The 17,835-nt window shown below is 28.9% G+C and overlaps 2 protein-coding genes across 3 annotated transcripts; one reads left to right on the top strand and one right to left on the bottom strand.

Moving 5' to 3' along the window:
- Positions 1-105: 105 nt before the first annotated feature.
- Positions 106-6,002, bottom strand: LOC113872270 (actin-related protein 2/3 complex subunit 2B). Of its 2 annotated transcripts, XM_027509698.1 has the most exons (11): positions 5,877-6,002; positions 5,670-5,699; positions 3,665-3,731; positions 3,190-3,394; positions 2,034-2,200; positions 1,460-1,537; positions 1,245-1,377; positions 975-1,066; positions 822-878; positions 531-582; positions 106-293 (listed from the first exon to the last, which is right to left on the bottom strand). In XM_027509698.1, exons 4-11 carry the CDS (start codon positions 3,350-3,352, stop codon positions 106-108), a joined length of 930 nt encoding a protein of 309 aa, XP_027365499.1. In that variant the 5' UTR covers positions 3,353-3,394; positions 3,665-3,731; positions 5,670-5,699; positions 5,877-6,002. The 2 variants fall into 2 exon arrangements, with proteins under 2 accessions (XP_027365499.1, XP_027365498.1); XM_027509697.1 differs by lacking the exon at positions 5,670-5,699.
- A 6,062-nt stretch (positions 6,003-12,064) lies between these two features.
- On the top strand, positions 12,065-16,458 carry LOC113872887. The gene is made up of 2 exons (XM_027510762.1): positions 12,065-12,668; positions 15,909-16,458. The coding sequence occupies exons 1-2, from the start codon at positions 12,430-12,432 to the stop codon at positions 15,964-15,966; spliced, it is 297 nt and encodes a 98-aa protein (XP_027366563.1). The 5' UTR covers positions 12,065-12,429; the 3' UTR covers positions 15,967-16,458.
- The last annotated feature ends 1,377 nt before the right edge of the window (positions 16,459-17,835 follow it).

Below are 17,835 nucleotides of genomic sequence, written 5' to 3'. Positions count from 1 at the left end.
CAGATATGCATGAGAAAATAGTGCAGTGAAGTATTTATCTTCAAGGTCCATCTGACTTCCTTAAGGTCCATATATTTACATAAGAAATAATAACTGCAAACAAATCTACTCTATTTTTGTATATCCTGTTGAGGGAAATTTTGGGAACCTCAACCATCGTTGACGAAAGCGTGTAAATCCATGAATTTTAAGTCTGAAACGTATCCTCTTTATTTTTCTTCCAAAGGTGCCCCATCTTTGTTTCAATATGTTATACTTTGATGATCTTATCAACTTCTTTGTATACCTACATCCTGCATAATGAAAATGAAGTGTCAATGAACAATTAGCATGTTGTCACGCACTTTATAATCTTTTCATTTGATATCTATTAATATTGAGTATTGTGTATACTATTAACACTGGTATAATTTGTAGTATAAACAAAATGTTACTAGTATAGCCTTTAAGGGATATTTCTGAAATAAGTTTATAACTGTAGGTTGTCTCCTTAATGTTTTATTGTCAATTGAAATGTGTCAGAAGCAGACCTTGATGTTGTTTCGTTTGTTCATTTTCTTCCAAGTTTGTGTGGTGCAAGACCTGCATGTAAGACAAAAGGATCAAACATTTGTCTAACCAGGTTTAGCTATTTGTTTTGGATGTCCGTCTGATATGCAAAAGTATAGTGTCTGGCGTAAGAAATGACTTTTACTAGGCACTTTGAGCATACAGTGGGTCCCATTTAGGTTTCACTATACGGCTCAAATCTTAATGCTGCCTGTGCAAAATCCATTTTACTAACTTAAATACTTAATGTTGCAATTCAGGTGCTTTTGTACCTCGACCAAATTTTCCAAACGTTTCCTCATCCTTCTCTGAATAAAACCTTTGGTGCTCTGTAGTGCAAATGTCAGTAAATGATGTCAGAGATCAAGAGATACAATTATTAATAGTCCTTAAGAGTTAAGAAGCAATGTTAATATTGCTGTTACCTTTACATGGTTTTTAACATAGGCATTAAAATTTAAGAGATTCCAGACAGTTTTGTCTAGTCTATTGCCTTCAACATGCCGAGAAGAGATATCTATTAAATATCAAGAAGATGTCAGTCACAGATGCCTTGGAATCCATCTTGCTCAACAATTCTTTTGTTGATCTCGTTTCATTTTAATTTAGAGTTTAAAATTGTGTTAGTGTCATCAGTTTATGGCTTGCAGGAAACTAATTCATTGGATAATTGCTCGAGGATAACAATAATATACCAATAGTGAAAAAGCCTCCATTGGTACTCAAATCCTCGAAAGCCTCTCCTCTCAGCTCTGGTGGAGGAATGGCTGACCAGGTGCATGGTGGTGCCTTGGCCCATTTATCTGAACTTCCAACATCCACAAGCTCCTGTCATAGGTAGTAAATAATTGAGTTAAAAGCATATTGAGTTGAAAACAAATTACTTTGTTGTGCTTTCTCAGCTACTAACCTGAAAGAAAGCTGTAGCAATAATCACATCTGATTTTTCTCTGAAACGAATTGGGAATACTGCTATGATTCTTTGTGGCTGTATCAATGCAGCATGTATTATTTGATCAATATGGAAAAGCATTAGAATATGAATAACTTTTACAGGACCAGAGTATTGTTAATGAGTTGTTTTCGGTTACTTGGTTGTTGAAGTTTTCATCATTTTGCTGAGTATGAATAAATTTGGGAGAAGTTGTGAGCCAACAAAAATATGCAATGAAAATAGATTTCATAAGTAAGTGGGTTATTGTTGACTATTTATGGGCATCACAGAATAAGTGTCTCATAGTAAATAGTCGAATGTGATTGACAAGAGAAGATATAAAATCATCATTTGATTCAGGTTCAGAAATTCCTTAGTGTGTGACGTGATCTACTTGAATAACTTATACTTTACATTGTTTATGTGATATCATTCCATTTATTGTTATATCTTGTGAATTTTATTTGGAAGATCATGTTATAGTTTGTATTCTTGTTTTTCTTCTGTGTCATTTGGCACAAGTTCAAAGATTTGATTGCCTATAAATTACCTGCCTGATGAGAAAGAATGGTTCCCTTGGATGGTAGACTAGTTTGATGGGTTTGTACATCCCCTGAATTGCATCATTGGAATTCACATTCCACAATATTTCTTTCAGCTGTGAACTCAAAATTACTGAATGAACTGTTGAAATCTCCCTGATGACCTTGACATGGTCTGGAACAAGAATTGTGTATCATCAGATAGGTTGAAATTTCAAGTTAGATTGAGTCCTTTCATTGTTTAATTGTGTACAATGATTATTTGTGTATCGTTCTATGCTAGGTTTGATTTTCAGTACAAGGAATGTTGATAATATCTTTCTAAGCAGCGTGACATTCATTCAGAATGTCACAACTCACAAGTTTGCTGACCAGATTCTCTAGTCTTCTGATAAGAGAGTTCCTATAGCTGCTAATTTGTCGACATTATGCTTTCCATGTAGTACATACATTATTAACAAAGATTCTCTTTACTAGCTGAATTCTCCTATTATTTTGTACTGATAATATGGCCTCCATTAGCGAGTGAAAAATCTAAGATAATAAATATCTGTGTAATACTGAAAATTTAAAGGTGTTGAGATAATTGAGGTAAACTATGAAGGGAAGTAAGGGTAAGTTAAAGTTATTTTAGTCGGATGACTTGAACCCAAATGTAGTATTATCAGTTTCTAACAGGTTTGCTCAATTCATAAAAAAATTGTGTGAGGGGAAACCATCAATTTACTTGTTCATTCTTGAAGGACAAAACTTAAGTGTAGAACCATTAGTACGTGGAGTTTTTTCAATTAGAATTGGTGTTTTATCTTGATAATCTTCATAATAAAGATCAACATTAAAAGTTAGCATACTAACATTAAAGGTCAACATATATTATCAAAATAAACTTAATTTTAATTGGAGAACAACAACACTAACAATATTTATGGTACTACACCTGCCTAAGTTTTTGGTCATTATCAAGTGGAAGGAAAACTAGATAGCCAAACATTAATTCATATACATTTCTACTTTGCAATACCATTTTTGTCAATGTCACTGCTCTGACAGACTGACACTGATTATATAAATAAAATGTTTGCAATCATCAATTATTATGTTATAATTGAGTTAAAATGGAAGGGTGTCAACTAGGCTGCAAGTTGGTAGGTAAGGGAACCAAACCTTTGCTTCTCGGGATCTCATTGAGTTTAAGCTTCAGAGTAAGCTGATATCCTTCCTTGGCAGGCTCCGCAATTTCCACAACATTAGGACAAAGTCCCTTTACCATTTCAATGGTGTATGATGAAAGTTCATTTGGTAGGACCCCATGGCAAAGAGGTGGCATTGATATTGACAAGTAGGCTACTTGTGGATTAGAGGCTTGAGACTGTAACCATAACACACAAAATCAAATCTTACTGGAAATATTTGTTTAAACTTCAATCTAAAATCTTTAACAATCTAAGGATTTGCACACAAACAAAATAATGCATTACATTGTTTCTTCTAATGTTTGTCATGTAACATGTTTTTATTTTGTTTGAAACAAAGGAAATAGCTACATGTTATTCTCCTTACGAACTAAGATTTTGCCGGAATAATAATTGATAAAAACTGATTGGCCAGATTGTTCAAGCTTGCAAGTTAAGAGTTTTACCTGAATATGGTACTCCACTGACCCAAATTCGTATAAGTGATGATCAATCTCGAGGGGCTTCTCAGCACTGTCATGACATGGAAATGCACTTAGATACTATTTTCTAAATGAGGATTACCACTTACGAAACCATCTTATCATGAATTGTGCACGGTTGCTGATGTTACAACAGTGTTTCACAAACTCTAGAGAAGGGTTCCACTTAATATTTACCTTGTCTAATCAAATGCACAACACTGACTTGAAGGGTATTCTACAGAGAGAGATTATGTAACTAATTAGTTAATTTAATCAGTTTATTAATTAATTTACGTGTTTGATTCAAATATTTTTTAAAAAATTGACTTTTCACATATTAATTAAGAATATGCTCATAATACTCTTTATAAATTTTGGACAATATTTTTGTTTTGACTTATTTTTAAAAAATGAGTTAAGTGTGGTCTATTTCTAATATGATATCAAAGTTATCAAGGGTGCATACAGACAAGAACTTAACTAAATACTTATTTAATATATTTTTTTTTTAAATTATAATTTGTCATAAATTTATCTATAAAATTCATTAATATAAATTAAAAACAACTCATTTTAATAAATTATAACAAGAAATTTATTAAAAAAAGTTAAAAAGAGCTTATAAAAATAATAAATTAAGTCTAAAGTAATTTTAAAAACTTCATTAAAATTGAGAAAACAACAAATGAGGTGATGATATTTGAAGTTCTTCTCCGTAAGAATTTCGATAGATCCAACCAAACTTTTCTTAAGCGGAAAAATCATTTATTGTCTGCCAAAATGATATCAAAGACTAGTGCTGTCAGAAGAGAGGTATCCCGCAGCTTTCTAGTGATTGGTAAAAAGTGATGCTTAAGCTAAGGATTTTGCTGGAGAATATGATGCCACTTCTTTTTCATACGCTTTCCAGATTCTTCAATAATAATTTTATATCACTTAACTATTCTAAGGCTCTCAGCTATCATATTTGTTTCTTTTGTTGTGAAACAAAATAAACCCAAGCTAATCAAATTAAGTTTGTAGAAAATTACTAAAAATGTGTCTACAAGCAAATTATTTAAAAAAGAAAAAAGTTTATAAAAACCTTAGACGTCTGAAAAAGTCTCCATAAAAAACATTTTGGGTGTGTGTTTGTCTACGTATATAGGTCTAGGATTGGTGACAACCCTATTTAAATTAGAAAGCATTCACAATATAACAAAAATTAATTCTCAATAAAGTTTTTCTTATTCTATACACGAACTTAAGCTTGAAATCTTAGATAACAGAATTTAAATACATATCACTAGCTGACAATATATATTCTGAACATTCATTATTTCATTAGTTGATAATAAATGTATTAAAATTAACAAAAATTAATTTCAGATTTTTTTATCATAATTCTTGATCATTTCATTATTTTATCTACAAACACAAAAGTGTAATTTCTTCATTCTTTAAATTTTCTACAAAAGTAACAATGATAAAACTCATAATATTTTTTAATCATATTTCTTGTTTAAAGTTTTCTTTCTGCATCTTGTTTCTATCTTTCAACGAAATCGTGAAGTCTCTTACAAAGTTTTCACAGACATAGGTACTTAGAACAATACATGCATGCATACATATATTTTATATATAAATAAGTTATAAAACTTTATTTGATAAATTACTTAATTATTGTGTGTGTATATATAATAAATAATTGAGTTATCAAATAAAGATAATACAGTGACATTTTTTGTTCCTAACTTTGATGTTGAGAAATTAATTATTTGAGAGTTATTTTTTATTCAGTTGTAGTTATATTAAGGAATTATATAGAGATATTGGTGTCACTTTAATAAATGAAATTGAAAAAAAAAACTATTACTGCTCAATTTTTCATATCCCGCGTCTTATATACTGAGCCTTTTTTATCACATATATATATTATATTTCCAAGTACTAACAGACATTAGTATATTAATTCCATGACTAAGACTATTTTCAATGATGAGATTACCTCGTATGTTATGTTCTGATTCTTTTCCCACTTTCCGTTCACCAAAAACAAAAATGAAAAGAAGAAAAGAACAAAAAACAATCAAATAAATAACTAAACCATGTGCTGTATATCAGGAAAAACAAAATAGAGATTAAAGATAAGGGATAGCAAATTATGAGTGTTTCCTAAACTGTACTAGTTTATTCATACATAAACTCTTCTTACCAGTACAGTTTGAGCAGTATTTGCTTGAGTGCTGGAGATGCTCTCTCTATGCATGCCATTCTGATGATAAAACTCTCTCCTTTTCTGCTGAGATTGTGTGAATTTTTTGCTGTGTCTTAAAATGAACTGACACATACAATTTGAAACTCTCAAACAGTTTTTGGATGTATGAGCTTTGAGTAAAATGTAAGTTCAGTGTTGCAATCATGTTTGGTAACCTTTGAAGCAAATCCACATAGCCATCCACTTCCACTCAACATTCCCCTTTTATTTTATTTTATGATCCTTTCTTTTGTCACTTTCCCTTGTGATTGACTCCTTCCTATAATTGAAATGCTTCTTCTTATGATTCATGAAGAAATTCTTATCTAAAAACGTATGAATGTTTGTTAAAGAATAAATAATAAGAATTTATATATAATAAACTTTTACAAGAAATCACAAAATATTACAAGATCTAATATATTGATAATATTAAATGATATAATTTTTAATAAAATATTATTAATTTTGTATTTTACATTCTTGAACGTACATTATAACAAATACATATACAGAATAATTTTGGTCAGAATTTTTTTTAATGCAATAAGGAAATTTGCGTCCATGTTCAGTGGATGGGTTTTCTGGGGTGTGGAAAAGAATACAGAAGGGTTTCTCTCATTGCACAACGTTGAGCCCCACTTTTTGGACCTTGAAAATGACTATTTGTCGCAAAGGGACAACAACACCTTACCATTTTCTTTTGTTGGTGTTAGACGCTGAGCCATTCTTCAATTAAAATAGAAATTTTGCTTTGTTATTTATCTCAACAGTTATTTGGCAAGATATATACTAATGATAAAACTCTAAAAAACTAATCTTTTAGACCATGATAAACAATACGGTGAGAATTCATATCAATAATATTCTTTTTATACAATCAAATCACTAGATCAAATCTAAAATCACAAGTTTAAGGAATTCAAACCCCTCAACTCAAACTAACACTTGTTGATTCTTTTTATGACATATATTTATTTTCTAATTTTAAATATTAATTTATATGTTTAGACAGTTTTTAATTTATATCTTCACAAGTAAAATTGTATTTTATTTATTTACTTGTTTTTGTACTACCGAAACCTTTTCCTTATAAAATATAATCAAAGTTAAAATTCATTTTTTAATATTTTCCTTTCGTAGTCAAATTTTATTTTTAAAATGAGATTTCAGGTTAAGCCTTATAAATAAACAAAATTATAAATCTATAGGTGAAATATTGCTGATAAAATATTATAAAAGATTGCTTCAGTTATAATAATAATCAATTTCAGTTTTAATTACTTAAATTCAAATCTTAAAACTAATATTAATTAAATGGTTAATCTATGTGCATTATTACAACATTTTATATTTAATATTATTATTTAATAATATAATATTTCAACATACAAAAAATTTAAAACATGAGAGTATAATATAAACGTTAAACGACCTGATAATATTATAAAATGATAATACAAACTTATTTATAACAATATGTTAAAATTAAACTGAAACTTTGTATATGATAGAAAGAAAACCAAGTGCCTTTAAAAGTACTATCCCATATTAGTTTCCACTCCACAAATCTAATTTGATCCGAAATTGAATAATGTATAAAATATAAACATTTAAATGATTGAGTCATGGCTAAAACTTTGGAGAGTGCACATTTATATTTAAAAAAAATAGTTGAGTATATGAAAATGTTTTAAATTGAGTAGCATACAATAGTATTTTCATTTTAAACAACAGAGTGGTTTACAATAGGATCACTGACCTCTATTTATGTTTAATATTGATTTTATTTACAATGTAAATTTATTAAATGAATTCATTTATTTTAATAATTACCTTATACGTTAGACTTATGAAATACTATATTAATAAACTATTAAATGCAAATACAAATTAGGTTGAGAAAATAAATTAAAGTTAAAATTCATGATTTTTAAATATATTATAAATTTAAGTCTTATTTTTTAAAGTAAGACAACATCTCGTACGATTACACAGACACGTGCACGTTTTCTTTATTTTGTGACATGACTTGTAGATTCTCATATGTAATCAATATTTTTTTTCTGCATAATTAATTCTTAAATCAAATTATAGTTATAATTTTCTTAATTAACTTTTTTTAATGTGTGTTTAACTTTCTTTAATCAATATTAGATAAAGCTAGCGCAATATCCCACTCATTGTTTGTAATATTGTAAAATTTAAAATCTTTTAAAAAAATATTTTACTAATAATAAGAATATAAAAATATTGGTATTTGAAAATTTTAATTTTAAAATTTCAAAAGTTTTCATTAAAAAAATAATTTTTTTTAATATTAAAAAGTACTTTATTAATGATAATTTGAAACATTTCATTATGCTTAATCTATATTAATAAACTTTAACTATTAATTAAAATAACTAGAAAAATTAAAAATCTTCTTTAATTGAATAACTAGTTAAAAACATTGATGTAATTAAGAAAGACATAAAATAATAAGTTATATTAAAAAAAATTATATAACTAAGGATGTAAATAAACTAAAATACTCGTAAATTATTTGAGCCCAGTTTGTTAAATGTTTAATTAAATTTATTTATTTAACTAAATAAACAACGTCAAACTTTAATATTAATAGGTGACAAATATATAAATAATTTTATTATTATATTTAATTTAGATTATTATTATTATTTTAATTATTATTATCATTGTATATGTATTATTTATCAAATTTTAATTTTTAATTGTATTTTAAAACAAATCATCCTTTTTTTTAAATATCATTTATCATAATAAAATTTTATTTTCAATCTTAAGTTATCTTTATACAGATAAAATTATATTTCATTAATATTTTACTTTACTTTTTAGTATAAAACTTTTCATTAAATACTAAGTCATTTCTTTTCATTAATATTTCATCCATTTCTTTTTATCACTTTTTTCACAATAGTAAAATTTTTACTGTTTTTCTTTCTTTTCATAATAAAAATTCACCTTACTATGTCATTCATGTATAGTTAAATCATCAATCAATCATTTATATTAATTCTCTTTCATAATTTCTTTTAACATGTAATCAAGTTCACACTAATTCTTTTTATTATTTTTTACTAATAATAGATTTCATTATTCAAAAATAGTCAAACACTCTTCATCAATTAATCTCACATCAATACAATATGCCGAAAGTCGAACACCTTCGAACTCAATCTAATTATACAAATTTAGAAATATATTGTCAGAGACCACACTCTCTCAATCTTTATAAAATAAAAAAAATCATTTATCCTAAGGTTTATCCCTTTTTCCTAACACATGTACATATATATTGAATAACACATGAAAATCTTCTTAAAAACTTATTTTTAAAACATATCATAGGTTATCCATACTCAAAAATTCATTTTTACACTGTATTTGTTAAGAAAATATTAGGGATCTGTCATCCTAAGCAAGAAATTTTGAATTTTAAGCCAAAATATATATAAATAAGAGTTAGGGTTTGGGATCAACTTCCCTTACCTGAATATGTGTCTCTTAAGTCGAGTTTTCCTATAGATCCGAGAGAGAAGCACAATGTTTTGAGAGAAGATATCGCCTTGAAGGTTAAGGTTCTCTTGAGTATTACAAAGTACAAAAGTTTATATTAGAGAAAACTGAGACATAAGAACGAAATTGAAAAACCAAACTTCAAGAAACTTACTTAGATTAGAATGGAATAGAAGTTTGAGCTCAGATTTGGAAGAGATATAGAGTTCAGAAGATGTTTCTCTGAGAAAAAAAGGTAAGAGAATAGAGAGAATGAGAGAGAAAACTGTTTTGAGGAGAAATAATGAAAGTTTCAATGTTGAGGTACCTTAAATACTCCTCTACTCGCAACATTATCGCTACAGCAAAAAAACCATATATATTTCTCCCTTTTCTATGTGTCATTTTTGCTGTAACGAGAATCTCCTAATTCCAGTGAGAGTAGTGGTTCACTTTATCTGCTTCTCACTACAACGAGACTCTTTCACTACAGCGAGAAGGCTTCTGAAAGCCTGATTTTTGGATAGTCTTCTTCGTTACAGTGAGACATATCTTGTTATCTCGAGAAATCTTGTGCCAAAATTCCTATTTCTTTCATATAAGGGCAATAAAATTGAGGTGTTACAAGTTGATTCACATATTTAGTAATAAACTATTTAGTTTTAACACACTAAAAAAAATTAACTCAAAATAAAATATTAAATTAAAATTTTCTATTATACAAATGAAATTAAAAACTTATCAAAACAAATAAATAATTTTATAAATTTTTATTAAATTAATTATTAGAATATCTTAATACTATAAAAACATTCAATTATGAATTGCTATAAGAATAATTAAGTTTTATAATAGTTAATTTAAATGTCATATTGACGGAGTATTCTAATTTATTAGTAATATAAATTTTTAAGAAAATAATGTATTAATAATTAAACTTCATTTTACTTTAGTGTTTAAGAGCTGATATTTTATTTTTAGATTTTTAAAAATAATCTAATTTAATTAATTTAATTATTAAAAGAGTATTTACAAAAGATTATAAAAATTTATGAAAATACTTTATAATTATTTTAATATTTTTTTTAATATAACTTAAGAAAAATTAGTGTTTTCGTTGTCTATCTTAAGGTAAACTTCAATATTTTTCTTTAACTTTTTTCCTCTTCGTCCTTTAACTTGTAAAAATATTTAAAATACGTCATTTTTATTAAAAATGCTAATTTTGTTAATATTTTTTTATTATTTTCTGTCACATAAATTGTTTAAGTACTGTCCATCTTCTTCTCATATGTGTGTGTCTTTGTTATCTCTCACATAAACTAAGAAACCTTCTCAATTTCTCACCGAAAATGTACACATTTTTTTTTCAATTCTCAGTTATTCTTCTATTTTCATTACCACCTATTGCCATTTTCAGGCCTACATAAACCTTAAGAACCACTTCTGAATAGGATAAAAATTTAAATGTAACAAGTTAAGATATTTATTTATCAATTAATTAGTGTTTGCTATTTTGCTCTAAAAGAAAAATATTGTAAAGAATCCGTAAATTGAGAAGATAAATACCACTCAAACTACTCTTGTGAATTATGATAGTAAAATGATAATATTGTATCATTATCTCCATGTGGTTTACTATATTAATCTAGTCATTATTTTCCTTTAACTTTTCTTTGTGCTTAATATATTTTTAATAGACTACCAAAAAACTATAATTGCATTAGACCAGGATACTTAAGCAAATAATATTTCAAGATAAAATTAGTGAAAATTCTAGAGTGGTTGTGGTGTTTGCTATTGAAGTTTAGGTTCAAATATCTCCTACACCAATGAAAAGGAATACATCAATTAGAAGATACTATTAAGCAGAAGGGGATGATCTACTCATTGTAAGGGCCAATGGAGAAATTTTATTAGTGAAAGGTAAAAAGGATGTGTTTGAATTGCCAAATTTGATGGGATCAATTTTAGAAGTATTAAGGAAATAGAGAGTTTGGATCTTCTTATAGATGACTAATGGAATTGTTGTGATTATGAAAAGAACCAAAAAAAAAAAAAAATGAAACAGAAGAAAAAGTGAAAAAGAATTAAAGTGATTTGAAAAAGATGATGAACAATCTTACATAAGAGAAAATGATAAAGACTTTTAATGTTAGAGTATTAAAAAAGAAAAGAAAAGTTAGAGGATAAAATCAAAATTAAAAACACTATTTTTACTTATAATTTATTAAAATATTTATTAAAAAACTTATATTCAAATTTATGACATAAAAATTTGTATAAAAATATATAGTAAATAAATATTTAATTAAATTATGTTCCTAATGATCCTCCCTGCTTTGTTAGTGGAGGTTGTTAGATAATAATATGATGCAGAGAAGAAAAGAAAACATGAAAAAGAAAATCCAACAGTGTAACTTAAGTTGCTAATATTTAGCAATTTATTTTTTATTCCAATTAGATAATAATATGATGCAGAGAAGAAAAGAAAACATGAAAAAGAAAATCCAACAGTGTAACTTAAGTTGCTAATATTTAGCAATTTATTTTTTATTCCAAACCCTTACGTGTTTGGATTTTTCTTCCCATATTATAAATAAATAAATAAAATCCGATGTGTTGTCACTCTGTAACGAGAAATTTTTTTCTCATTTTTCGAAAAAAAAAAAAAGATAGAGATACACTGAGATTCTCATCTCACAATCTCAGTTTCTTCTCATTTTAATTTTCTCTTCTCATTTTCTGTTTCCTCTGTTCTCTGCGGGACTTGGTTATAGCCCCATCGTGGAGAACGCGTTGACCACTTTCTTAGCCCAGTTCCTCCAATCCGAAGTTTTGATCTTTTCGGAGATTTTTGAAGTTGGAACATGATTTTGAGTCAACTGGGTCAAATGGGTTTCTTCCAAATCCTTAGATTGTTGTAAATTATCTTTTCTGGCTTGAATTTTGCTTTGTGTGTCTGTGAGTGTGTGGGTGTGTGTAGTTGTTGATGAATATGACTTCCAAAGATGTTAATGGGTGCATCATAGATAAACCTGTGGTGGCTTCTTCTTTGGGTGGTGACAAGGTTGAAGATCATGTCAACGGAGAAGATGAAAGTGATTCCAATTCTTTGTTGCCTCCTCGGAGAGATGTCATGTCCCGCAACTCTGAGAAGACACGCCGGAAAGTGCAGTGGAATGATAAGAATGGAAACAAGCTTGTTGAGGTGTTGGTATATGAGCCAAGGTAACTATTTTTGTTTTTTATTTTTTTTTAATTACTAAATCTTGGTGAATTTTGCTAGGCTATTTGGATTGTTCTGTTTTTGTCTTTATTTGTTTTCTATTTATGGTAACTTGTTTCCAATTTTATGATTTGGATGTTCACTTGGTTATAATTGGAACATTTGTTATGTACTGGTTATTATTGACTATTGCTGTAAGAAGATGAAAGTTGACATGTTTTTGATTTTCCTAATTTGGGGCATGTGGTGAAATTTTTGCTAAATTTATGTTGTGTGAAGCATTGATGACATGTCTGTGACTCTAGATTTGTGTGTGAAATGTTTTGTGATGGTAAGGTGATATTTTTTTGCACAATGTAAGTAACTCTTCCAGAGTGAGTTTAATGAAGACTCTGGAAACTTTGGTTTCTGTCATCTTCATGTTCATTAGACTTGAAAGTCTCGGCGGAAGAAGTTAGCTTTTGTTTGATCAGTTGCATGTGTTTTTGATGACCAATGACCATATTTTATTTGAAATTACCTGTATTTTATGTTAGGAGTATCTGGATCAACATTAGGTAATTCTGCTTTCAGTTATCTCTCAGAAGGCTAAATTGAAGTAGAAATGAGAAAATTATTGTGTTTACAAATGTTCACAGAATATTGTGCGGGGACAATTAATGGATGTTTTGTTTGGGTCTTTAGAGGTTCTTTGAACCAGCACATTCATCTTTATATAGACATTTTTGGTCCTGTTTTTCTTTTCATTTCACTGTTTTTCCAATTGACTTTTGGACCTTTTGTCAGTGCTAAAAGTTTCCCAAAATGAGAAAAAAATAAATTTCAACTTAATTAATGGCAAGACCATGTTTTAACTTGTTCTTCTATCACCAAAAAAGAATAATCTAGTTTTTAACTTGATTTTTCTGCATTTTTAACTTGATTTTTCTGCATTTTTTTTAAAAATCAGTTTGAACTTAATTCTTGGGTTTACAATGTCTTTGGCTCTTTAGAACTCTTGGTTAACTCCTATACAGGTTGGCCTGTATACCATGTCACAGCTTCAGACTTCAGATCAGATCGTAGTTTGACCCAGTAAATTAAAAATCCTTCTAGTTTCTCTGCGGCCCAGTTTGCTTCAGCCTTATTGCAGGATAGTTGATATTTTTGTAGGATTTTATATTTAAATGGTACTTTTAGAGGGTGTTTTCTTCGACCGATTCTCAGTAAGATTTGAATTTGGAGGGCACTTCAGCTGTTACATTCTTTTTGTGTGACCCTCGTTTCTTTATCTAAAGGGCATGATATTTTGTCCTCCATTAGGTGCCCTCTTTTGACTAACAGGATTCTTATGTCATGACTGTTAAAAAATTATTGTGATCTCTGATTGTTTGCTTCTTAGGTACTTGGTTCAATTTAATTTTAAGAAATAATCCCTTATTTTTTTGTAGCTTCCTGAGACAGCTTTTGGAAAACAAGTGATTATTTCTTCAAAAGTAATTATTTCCAAACATGTCTTAGAATAAATGGCAAAGCCAAAAAGATTTAAAGAACATCAAATTAGGTTTTAAATTAGAAAAGATTCATTTGTTTAAACTTTAGACTTTCTGCAGATTTGTAAAATATTTGTCAAGTGATGTCTGAGTTTTAAAGCTAAGGCTTTTAGGATTTGCCGATAATTTGATATGTCATAGCCGATGTTTCCTAAAGTTCCTGATGTCTCCATATGTTAGAGTTAGACCTTACTAGAACAAACTTATGGAGGCCTTTTCTTAATCTTTTGATCACTTGAGTGTCAACACTTGAAAAAAAGGAAAAAACCATTGTCATTAACTGGTATAAATGGTCTTTGGTGGGCAAAATCAATGTAATCTTTCAGCAAAACAAAAATTTACAAAAATTTTATTCTTTGATAATTAGTAATGCTTTTAACTGTACTCTAAAAGGAAAATGTTGATGTAAGTTCCCTGCAGTAATTGGTTAACTTCAGAAAAGATTGCTGGAGTACTTTTGCCTAGTGCTCCTACAATCAATGTTTCCTTTAAGTAGTGGACTCTGTGATTGACAACGAGTGTGAAACATGGGTAAAATTTTTCCTTGGTCTGTGGAAAACGTAGTATTCTCTGATTCTTTAGCACATTCCTCTGATGCATCATAATTTCCTTAGCAAAAGCAATTTGAATACCTAAAATTCATTTATTATGTTTAATGAATCTTGAGCTTACAGCATTGTATTATTAGCACATTTTGGAAAATATGAAACCCATTATCCTCATCAATATAGAATAAAAGAGGTGCTACTGAAATAATAGGAACAGGGATTTTTCTGTTTTCCTTTCTTATTCATTTTTTGCCTGTGGTAAGTGAAAGTCAAAGCTAGAATAGAGTTAAAGACTACATTTTAGATCTGTGGCTTTGTGAATTAGTTAGGAATGAATGACAGAACAGAGGAAGATCAAGGAACAAATATAAAGGTTAGATGGTTTTGATGAGGAAGAGCTTATTTTTAAGGTGTTTTACTTTGATGCAGACTGGAAAAAATTCAGAGAAATAGGGATTTATGTAAGTTCTGAGATCAAATTTCCTTCTGCTCACTTATGAAGTGAAAAATGCAATAATCCCTTGTTCGGATTCTGAAGCATAACCTGTGGTCTACTGAGGGAGGATTTATTGGTCAATGATTCTGCTTATATAGGAAAGATATAAAAAATGGCTGCATGTATTAACATGAGTGAACTTATGGCGACACCTATAGAAACTATGGGGATAAAACTTCTGGCATATAGAAACACTGGAAGAAAGTGAAAGAAGAAAATTTAACATGGAAGTGGTAAGTTTTGAATGCTGTTATTGTTTTGTGCAAAGGGGAAGATATACCGCTTAACCGAATAACTTGATGTGACTATTAGCTTTTTGAGATAAATTAGACTCGTTTCGTCTTGTGTTTTATCTTGATCTACTGAAATCATGTAATTAGATCTATAGTTGATACAATGGTTTGAAAAATTTTGGAGCTGCACCTGTGCCGGTTGAGTTAATTAGGTGAAAGTGTACTTTTAAAATTTTGTCAAGGGAAAAAAGTAGGAAGAAAAAAAATAGTTCTTTTTTATGTTTTTGTCTCTTTGGGATACAAGTTCAAAACGTTTGCATTCTGCAATACAATTCCAATGTAACAAATTGTAATTGACCATGATAATCAGTCCTATGTTATATTGAGATAACACCAGAATTGTGTCACATTTGGTCTCCCATTATGTCTGCAGTGATGTCAGTGACTCAGAAGAAGAGGATTCAGATTCTTGTATCTGTACAATAATGTAGAGATCATCTTGTTAACTGTCTCAAACTCTGCTGGATTAATCAGGGGTCATTATTGTTGCTTGCAAGCCTTGAATTATGACAACCCAGCAGGCTTGATCTTCGTTTTGAGGTGGGACAAAAGTCCAATAAACCAGGACCTGCGGCTTCTCACGTCTACTAACACATGGATCCAGTTCATCTTACTGGGTTTTTGAGATGATTTCTTAGATGGACTTTGGGGTTAGTTCTCGGATGTATATCAAAATACACATGATAGCAATATGATTAGGCAGTGGTGAGGCATTTAGCTTTCATGCTTTGCCACATCTTCTGATACTGTAAAAGTTGTGCTCTCAATTGCTTTTTTATCTTTATAATTAAAGAGGAGACAACTGTATTATTTCCTTTTGTTTCCCTGCTTCCTCTATATATGGAACAAATTTTCATGATATGGTATTCATTCTCAAGTAATTTGTTGAAACCATGTCCCTGTGTACTGCTTGCATCTTTGCTGTAGAATGAGTGTTTAATTTATATTCAGTTCTACTCTTTATGTGACTCTACTCTTCATATCAAACAGACTCTCTAGACAAGAGTCTCCTATTTGGGAATCTATTTACTCCAGAGTATGTTTGACTTGATGAGAACTTTCTATTGACGTTGAATTTTATCAATCCAATTACTAAAAGAGAAGTTCTCATGAGGTAGATTAAGGTTCAGTTTGGAAGATTTCATTAAAATATAAGATTTTTTTAAGCTTTTATCAGCTTATTTCAATTAGCTATTCAATATAACTTATTAAAATAAGATCTTTTCAATTTATTTCAAGATATTTTATAGTCAAACATGAAATAAGTCCTCATGTAAAAAGTGATTATTGAATAAATGTTTAATTAAGCTATGTTTTCAAATGAAACTAAGTTCTTAAAATTTTATAAAACTGAATAATTAATTGATATTTTGTTAGATTACTTTAATTTCTTTTGTATTATGGTTTTGGAATGCAAGTAAATGTCAATTTTAGAGTAGATAGGTGCAATATGAAGGCAAACATAGACAGAACCTCACTCCATTTTTCGTTACAACATTACTATTGACAGCGAAACTCAGAATAAGAATAACGAATACTCAATCATTCCAACTGGCTCATGCCAACTTGCAGAAGCATAAATGACAGAAGAATCAAATTTGATGCGTCCTCCACCGTCATTGGTGTCCCCAGACAGGGTGTTAACATTGTATTGCACTGTACCATGTGATTTCTCCCCAACTGAAAATTGGGCTGTCAAATCAATGAAATTAAGGGCCTATTAGCTTGAGAAAATGTTTTCAAATTTCAGTTTTAATTATAAAAAATATATTTTATTTCTTATTTTCAAAGATTTGTATAATAAATAGTGAAAATAATTTGTTCATTATTTCCTAAGCAAATATTTGAAAACATAAAATTAAATAAAGATGAAGTTTTTGTAATTAAAAGAAAAAATAGTAAACTAAAATTAAAATATTTTTTAAAAAACCAAACATTCCCTAATATTTTCTAGATTTTTGTTCTCTGTCATGCTCTCGTCATTGAATGGAGAGAGAGTTAAGCTTTTTCCGGAGATTATTTGATCTGGTGGAGCATTCTTCTTCTTGCTACTATGCTTATTACTTGACGTGTTGATGTAACTTTTGCTATGATTTCTTTCCATTGAGTCAGGTTCTCTCTACAGGGCTTATTACAAAATGCATGTACCTGCTTCTGCCTTGTACACTTAAATTTGATTTCAGCTCTGCATCATTTGGAGCAAGTGGCAACTGATTCTTTGTTCTTACTTCTTCCACAAAGGAATATAGCTCAAGAAACTCTTTCTGTTGTGTTTTTATATGCTTCAATATCATTGTTGT

Source organism: Abrus precatorius, unplaced genomic scaffold, assembly GCF_003935025.1.
Source record: "Abrus precatorius isolate BTA unplaced genomic scaffold, Abrus_2018 Scaffold7, whole genome shotgun sequence".
In the NCBI taxonomy this organism is placed as follows: domain Eukaryota; kingdom Viridiplantae; phylum Streptophyta; class Magnoliopsida; order Fabales; family Fabaceae; genus Abrus; species Abrus precatorius.
The sequence above is the reverse complement of the archived record's forward strand: the minus strand, read 5'-3'. Positions and strand labels throughout refer to the sequence as shown.

Coding starts and splice junctions, on each gene's coding strand:
- LOC113872270 (XM_027509697.1), bottom strand. CDS start 5,935: ATGGCATGCATAGAGAGAGCATCTCCAGCACTCAAGCAAATACTGCTC. Junction 2,201..3,189: donor TGAGATCCCGAGAAGCAAAG/GTTTGGTTCCCT, acceptor TTCTTGTTCCAG/ACCATGTCAAGGTCATCAGG. Junction 1,378..1,459: donor TTGCTACAGCTTTCTTTCAG/GTTAGTAGCTGA, acceptor TACCTATGACAG/GAGCTTGTGGATGTTGGAAG.
- LOC113872887 (XM_027510762.1), top strand. CDS start 12,430: ATGAATATGACTTCCAAAGATGTTAATGGGTGCATCATAGATAAACCT. Junction 12,669..15,908: donor GTGTTGGTATATGAGCCAAG/GTAACTATTTTT, acceptor TTATGTCTGCAG/TGATGTCAGTGACTCAGAAG.